This window comes from Lepidothrix coronata, unplaced genomic scaffold, assembly GCF_001604755.1.
Source record: "Lepidothrix coronata isolate B3197 unplaced genomic scaffold, Lepidothrix_coronata-1.0 Scaffold235, whole genome shotgun sequence".
In the NCBI taxonomy this organism is placed as follows: Eukaryota; Metazoa; Chordata; class Aves; order Passeriformes; family Pipridae; genus Lepidothrix; species Lepidothrix coronata.
The window spans coordinates 170,309-177,952 of NW_016690415.1; the positions used below are offsets into that span (position 1 = coordinate 170,309).

Genomic DNA, 7,644 nt, shown 5'->3' on the forward strand with positions numbered 1-7,644 from the left:
GCCTACCTTGGAGTAAAGCCACCTGGAAAGCTCCAAGAAGCCTTTTTAATGCAGAGAGAAAAGTGTGATCTGCAGAGGCCTCCCAGTGCTGAGGCTGCCCCAACAAGCAGTAGTGCAGAAGATGTGCAAAATGGTTGCAGCTACTCCCCCCTTCCTCTCCTGAAGCAAGTGGCCTGGTAAAAGGCTCTGAAAAGGTCTGAGCAATGTAATGTGGTTAAGGGCTTTATAAGCAGGGCAGAATGCCCCCAGTGCTCAGCTGTCTTGAGCACTTAGATAAGCTCCTCCTGCATTATACAGCTGTGTTACATGATTTAGTGAAGAAAAAAAAAAGAAAAAAACAGCTGGAAGAAAACCTCTGTCTATGAAGTTTGCTGTAAAGACTTGGGCAGACTGCACATAGCATGGGGTTAGAGCAAGGCAACTTGGTCCCCTCCTTCAAGCTGCATGAATAATCAGTAGAATTTGCTAGCGAAAAAATTACGTGGAACTAGCTGGAATAAGAGAGAACATATAATACCCAAGCACTTCCTTAATAAAAGCTTTCAGCAAACAAACCCTTCAGACTACTAAAAGACACCTTCAAGTATCTGTATCTTACTAGGTATGGGCTTTTTAACATTTATTACCACAGTCAAGCTACTATATTGCAAGCATGAGTCAATGCTCACATATTCTGGCTCCAGAAGAAAGGGACTTTTCTAATTTTTATTTATAAACTGGGCAAGTGGAGAGAGAGGCACTCAGTTGTAGGCAAAGCACACACAGACCCTACGAGGCCAGGTACACTGGTTAATATGTGGACACATTGGTGCCTTAACGTACTGAGTCACAAGTACCACAACCGATCTCTGCAACCTTTCATGTAAGGCCTCAGGAAAGGGCTTTGTAAATAATTTTTGTTGCCTTCCAGCACAAAGCCCGTGACCTCTACATTACTCACTAGAGACTTCCAGCTCCATGTAGAGTGCATTACAATTTAAACTGGGAGTTTCTGGCAAAGAAACATTTGTCCATATGCACACAATATAAAACAGGAAGAAGGATTTCAGTTTCTCTCTGCTCACTTGGGCTTATTTGTTGCAGGAAAAAAAAAAATAACCTGGCAGTCTTCCCACCACTATGCAATAGTCTAGGAAGGCTCCTGTCACCTGGGGAATTACATGCTGATGTGTGAGTGAAGAGAGCAATAGCCAGGATTCATGGGGTTTTCAGCATGATCCTAATAAACTCTGTCATGCTACTAGTGTAAAGACAGGAGCACTGAACAGAAAGTGTCTTAAGAACTACTGACAGCTTCTTTCCAAAAGCTAAAAAAATGTCACTTTCATCAGCTATTCCTTTATGCCAAAGCACAGAACAGATTTCTAGAGGTTTGTATCTGGTTTTGTGCAGTATTTACCAGCCTTTTAACTTTATTCTGCACTCAAATCCAGACTCCTTGATAAAGGAAGATAATATTAGCTTAAATGAAACACCACATCATCTTACATCCCACACAGAGCTTTAGCCTGAGGATTTCCGGATGGACATATTTCATCCAAAGCAATTGAAGGTAGCTGGGGGGTCATGGGATACATTCCCTTTCTTCTCCGGCATCCCTCTGGTTAAGCTTGTGCTCCTCAGTTGCTCCTTTGCAATAGGGTAAACAAGTAAATGTTTTGGGCTCAGAAGATATCTGTTCCTTGTAGAAGCAAGCTTATTTTGCCTTTCTCAGTTTGTCTTCAGAAATCTAGCATACTACAGGAAAGAAAAAATAGCAGAACATCTCAGAACTGTAGTTTTTGAGAAAAAAACAGCATTTATCATTAATATAGAATATTTCCAACTACCACTGTCTCTGAGGAAAGGAGACAAAGCACTACCATACCTGTTTCACAGCTGGCAAAACAGATATGCATTAAACGATTGTCAAGCCACATGTACGAAGTTAGCACCAATAATAACACAGCCCTGGGCTTACAACTCTGGTGTTTCAGCTTCTGGGCCACGCTTTTCCCTTTTGAATTACTAGTTTTTGTGATTTCCTAGAATTCATTCCTCTCTTTCCCATAACAACCAGTAGATTTTGAATCCCTAAAAATTAATATTGAATTACTGCAAAAGTTGAATAAAAGTAGTACTTTTCATTAATACCTTTGTCATTGGTAATGGAAAGAGAAGATAGTGGATATAGAGACAAACCAGCAGCTAAACTTTTATTGCACTCTGCTTCTGAAGTCCATTCAAGAGTAGGACAGTGGGACAAAAATAATTATAGGGGTCTTTCTACACAAAAGAGCCAGCTATTTAGAGGGAGGCAAAGTCATTTGAATGTCAATGAAATAACCATTAAAAGGCTGAGAAGCATTGCCATTTATTAAAAGATCTAAAGAATAGTTGCATGCACTATAGCAATCTTCTAGGTAGGAGTTGTTAATTTGCTATAAAAACCTGTTAGGGACAGGGCAGAGGGTAATTAAAGAGGAGACAATACACACAGTGAAAGGAAACTGGATTTGGAATTTTACAGCCTCTTATTTCAGGTTTCTACATGAAATACTAGGCTCTATAATCTCTCCTTAATAACACCTATGTATTTCTAGCTCCCACAGTTTTGCATTTCACTTCTAGCAGTGGTCTCCTACAGACTTGGGAGGAAGGTAAAACAAGGTTACGCACTTGAATGCTCTCCCGCTCTTTCCAGCCTCACAGCAATCCTTCTGAGAAAGCCTCTCATCAATGCCACTCCTTAATTGGCCCAAGAGCCCCCCTTTAAACAAAGCTCTCGTCTCCCACAGGGCTGATCTCTTTCTGCTATTCTGGCAGAGCTAAATCCAGACAAGGATGTGCCATTTACCAACACAAGGGTAGTATAAATTCAAATGCATAGGAAAGAAGCGAAGTACTTCCAGGAGAAGTTGTTGATGTTCTGCAGGCAGAGATTTGCAGGTAGGACAGACCTCATCCGGAGAAAACCAGTAATCCTGGCAGGTTGCTACTTAAAGTGTTAGGCACCAGTGGTACTGCTCAGTAACAAACACAGGATCAGTCGGAGACCTTGGGTAGATTCTGTACTAATGGACTGACTGACTGTGAGCTAAACCAGACTGTAAGGTACAAAACTTTGTTGCAGAGCTATAGGGCAGATAACAATTTCATGAGTTAGACAGAAAACAACTCCACATTTGTAAAAATGATCACTTTTTAATAGTAATAAAAGTCACTAAGACTATTCATGTGCAGTGCAGCTTTAACCTCTTCTATAGCAGAAACCCTTGTATCTTCACTGTCTGCCCACACACGTAAAAGTGACATGCAAAACAAATCCTACATTTTCCTTCCCTCAGCTGTTACTCCGAGGCACTGTGGTTCTTCATGCACTCAGCTAGTGTAGCTAAGCATGCCATAATATCTGAGAAAAGAGTAAATACAAATGCCCATGGCAGGACTAAGTAGCAATTGTTTGACATCTCCCATGACACCCAGAGGCATAGAATTCTCCACTGATATATATCAGACAAGCATGTCATTTAAAATACTTCGTTCTTTCTCCTTTATTTAGCCACAACACAGATACAAGAGCAGGCAAACCCCATCCAATGGAACTCCCTCAATAAACCTGTTCAGATTAAGATTCTCATGAAATCAAACAAAATATACGTGTACATGCACACACTCTCTCACACACTGGAACACAGCAGAGCCCTTACAAAATGAAGAGTGGCACTGAACTGCACTTAAAAGTAAAACGCAATCAACTGGTTAGGATGCACCTGTTAAGCAACAAGGCTGGGCACTGAACGGGTTCCACTGTACCATTCCAATGGCTAATTAAATACCAGCATCATTCATTTCAGGTGAGAATGTGAAGCTCATAGAGAGTCTGATCTCAGATACCCAAGAATTCAGGCTAATAGAACAATTACTCCACTGTAACTCCAAGCATAATCTGGCCCTATGAAATGAATATGCATATGACCAGCTCCAGCTGGAAGACTACTGCAGGTGACAACTTTATTTCCCTTAACTTCCCCAGCAACTAAACCCATCACCAATACACTGTGCAATTTGGCTTTTGCACCCTCCTTACTCATACTGTTCCTTTTGGTGGGAGAAATAACGTAGTGGTTCTGAGATGTGAGTAAATGTTCACTAGGGACTAAAATAAGATCACCAAATATACCAAACTACTGCAGAAGAAATAGAAATTAGACTCTTACATAAAACTGGTCAAGCAGGTCCATCTGATTTGTCAACGCTTTGCTCAGAAATATAAGACTCAAATATAGTTTACAAAAAGAGTAATTCTTTATATAACATCTCAATGTCAAAATACTAATAAAAACACAGCTTGTTAATGCTGAGAAGGGTGGTCTTGGAAAAATTAATAACAAAACTAGGCCTTCACCAACATTAATATGTGATATCTCTTCATAAAAAGCCAGTCTGATGCACTCAGGAAAAATGAAACATTTGAAGAAAACTGTTTACAAAAGTGACTTAAATGCTCAGCAGAGATCTAACACAAGTGTTAACAAACCACTATGGTAATTTTATTTTTGGACAACTTCAGCAACTATTAAAAAAAAACAACCAACAAACTGTTAATACAATGTAGAAAACAACAAAAAAAATCCAATGAGACAGTTTTTAGACAGACTTGTTTAAGGTGAAGCTGTACCTTTGTCCCAGTTATTAAGAACTTCAACATTAAGGGTGGCATAACCCAGCTCAGCTAGGTTTGTAGGCTTTCCCACCCTAACTAAAGAGCTGGTTCTTAGAAGGCGCCAATCTCAGTCCCCCAGGGTCTGTATGGTTTGCTAAGTGTTGCTGACTGCGTTGGTGTAGATGGGCTCAGCACATTGGGGGACAGCAGATGAAAGGAGCCAAACGAAAAGGGGAACGCAGACAGCGATGCCATGGAGGAGAGAAGCGGAGGAGACAGTTTAGTAGTAGATGTGACCACAGGGAGCACTGGTCCAACGCTGCCATTTGGGGGCACTCTGAGTGAGGAAGTTTCAGCATGTGGGACAGCAATTCTGGTCTGGTGATGTGGCTCTGTAGAAGATGCTACAGTACTGGTATTGCCATGCCCATTTTGAGCCAGCAGCAATGGGTGAGGTATGTGAGGGTGATGTCCAAAGGCATTGCCCCAAGGAATGTGTCCAATGCCAGTGTGTGCACTACTTGCTGCTTCCCGTTGAGAGGCGTAGTTATTGAGATGAGACACGAGTCGAACTCGCAGAGGATCAGAGGCATCCAGACCCTCTATGATACTCAGGTATCGAGCAACTTCAGCCAGGCATTCTCGAAACCCCAGACTCCGATAGTCCATAGCCAAAGCATGAGCATCAAAATAACCTAAGAGAAAAGAACAGAGTCTTAAGATGCTGTTTTCTAGTTATTGTCTACAAGTAGCCTTCCTACTCCACCCTCCCCTGTAAGCGTATTTCACTTGGATGTGGTTAGTATTCCCAACCATAGCCTAGCTGCTGAGCTCCTTTTTTTTCTTTTTTTTTGTCTAACAAGCTTTTCTGTGCTGTGATGCTGCAAGTCCCAAGACTAGTCAGAAACTGCCATTTTTAAACTGAAATTGCTCACTGCCACTGGAGGAAAGTATTTTTGTTCTTTCCGTGGCTCCCCTGTGCAAGCAAAACCACAGCACAATGAAATTCATTAGAAATACAAGTCCTAACTTAGCAGAGGGTACTTAAACAGGCAAAGTACTTTTTTCTTAAAAGCACTTTTCACCATTTTTGTTAATTCTTTTCACCACTTATTTCATCCTGTATCTTTTCCTAGTTCCGAACTTTCAGAAAGTTAGAGAAACAAACATTAGACAACAACAATAACTGTGTTTTCCAAGCTGCCAAAATCTGATTCACTTCACAGTGCTGACACATTGCTAGAGAGACTTGCACTCACTCTCCTCTAGAACAACCCAGAGCTAGCACCACAAAGCCTTTCAGTGCTAGCAATGCCGCAAACCTTGTAAAGTAGGAGAAACACCCAAATTCCTGATGAAACATATGATAGCTACCATGCACGTTCTCCAAGCACTCCCCAGCACACTGCACACCCAATACTCAGGAATATGCTCCTCTCACAGCAGTCTCTCTGCAGAGCTGCTGCCTCACTGTCAGGCACAAAACTTTACCTTTCCCTCCCGCTGTATGCAGCATTTTCAGGTGATCGACAGTCATCTGCAGAATCTCTGCTTTTTCCAACTTGGCTGATCCCTAAGAGGGAACGGGGAGTACGAAACATTTTAGGCAGAACCAGAGACGTTACCGAGAGGGTGACACTCCCTGCCGGGAGCGGAGGGAGGCAGAGCAGAAGGACGCTGGGCGCTACCTGCTTCTCAAAGGCGCTGGGCACCAGCCTCCTCAGTTCGGACAGGCTGTTGTTGATGCGATCGCGGCGGCGCTTCTCGATGATCTGTAGGGCAGAGAGCGGGGGTCAGGGCGGCCGGGCCGGGCTGCGGGGAGCCGCGGCCGGCCGGCGGGCACTCACCCCTCGGCGCCTCTTCCTGGCCAGGATCTGCGAGGTGGTGGAGGGCGACATGGAGCCCGCGGCCGAGCTCAGGTTCCTGCGGGGGGGAGCGGGACACCGGTCACGGCAGGGACTGGGGGGCTCGGGGGTGCCGGGGCTGCGCGGGGCCGAGGGGAGGGAGGGGGCGCCACGCAGCCCCACGGTGCCCACCCTGCCTGAGCTCACCCATTCTCGTCTGCGCTCTCCTTCTCCACCTCGATGGCCTCGTCCAGCTCCTCGCTGTCCGACGAGCTGTACTCGGGGTGTGCCCGCTTCATGGCACCGCCGGCGGGGACGGCGCCAGGGGCGGCGGGGCGCGGGCGGCCGTCGGGGAGGCGGCGGGCGGCAGGGCGCGGGAGGAGCGCTCCCAGCGCGCGTCCCGCGCCTCGCCCGGCGCCCGTCTCCCCCATGGAGTTCCCACGCCTCGCGGTCGGGCAGGAGGCAGCGGGCAGGCAGGGAAGCAGGCAGGGAAGCGGGAGCAGCGCACGGTCACAGCCGGGCACGGCGCGCCCGCCGCCCCGCACGGCGCCGCCACGCGCGGGCCCCGCCACCCGCCATTGGCCGCCGGAGACCCGGCCACAGCCAATCGCCGCCAGCCCGCAGCGGGGCCACGCCCCCACGGCCGGGTGGGCGGCCGTGGGAACGCGGGGGAGGGGGATGGAGGGATGGAGGGGTGGATGGAGGTCTGGATGGATGGAGGGGTGGATGGAGGGAGGGAGGGAGGGATGGATGGATGGATGGATGGATGGATGGATGGAGGGAGGGAGGGATGGAGGGATGGATGGATGGATGGAGGGAGGGATGGAGGGATGGATGGATGGATGGAGGGATGGATGGAGGGATGGATGGAGGGATGGATGAACGGAGGTATGGAGGGAGGGATGGATGAGGAGGGAGTGTCGGGCAGGGATGGCAGCGGGGCTGGGGAACCAGGGGGTGGGGGTGCTGTGCGGGTGGGCAGGGCCAGGCAGCAGCCTTAGGGCTTCTGCCAGCCCTCCCAGGAGGGTTCCCTGCAGCCCGAGCCAGTGGAGGTGATTGCATACTGCAGAGGCTGATGTGGCTTCCAAGGGCATCCCTAAGGCAATGAAGCCCTGGGCAAGCTGCTTGAGGAGAATCACAAAATCACAGAACCAA

General features: G+C 46.9%; 1 protein-coding gene across 1 annotated transcript; it reads right to left on the reverse strand.

Annotated features, from left to right (window-relative positions):
• Positions 1 to 3,163: 3,163 nt before the first annotated feature.
• Positions 3,164 to 6,823, reverse strand: HEY1 (hes related family bHLH transcription factor with YRPW motif 1). Its single transcript, XM_017834563.1, has 5 exons — positions 6,697 to 6,823; positions 6,493 to 6,568; positions 6,334 to 6,417; positions 6,137 to 6,218; positions 3,164 to 5,340 (listed from the first exon to the last, which is right to left on the reverse strand). The coding sequence occupies exons 1-5, from the start codon at positions 6,786 to 6,788 to the stop codon at positions 4,757 to 4,759; spliced, it is 918 nt and encodes a 305-aa protein (XP_017690052.1). The 5' UTR covers positions 6,789 to 6,823; the 3' UTR covers positions 3,164 to 4,756.
• Between the last annotated feature and the right edge of the window lie 821 nt (positions 6,824 to 7,644).

Bases quoted from the DNA above. Each gene is read 5' to 3' on its own strand.
- HEY1 (XM_017834563.1), bottom strand. From the start codon at position 6,788: ATGAAGCGGGCACACCCCGAGTACAGCTCGTCGGACAGCGAGGAGCTG. The intron at 6,569-6,696 runs GTGAGCTCAGGC...TCCCCCCCGCAG, and splicing joins GAGAGCGCAGACGAGAATGG to GAACCTGAGCTCGGCCGCGG. The intron at 6,418-6,492 runs GTGAGTGCCCGC...TCTGCCCTACAG, and splicing joins CCAGGAAGAGGCGCCGAGGG to ATCATCGAGAAGCGCCGCCG.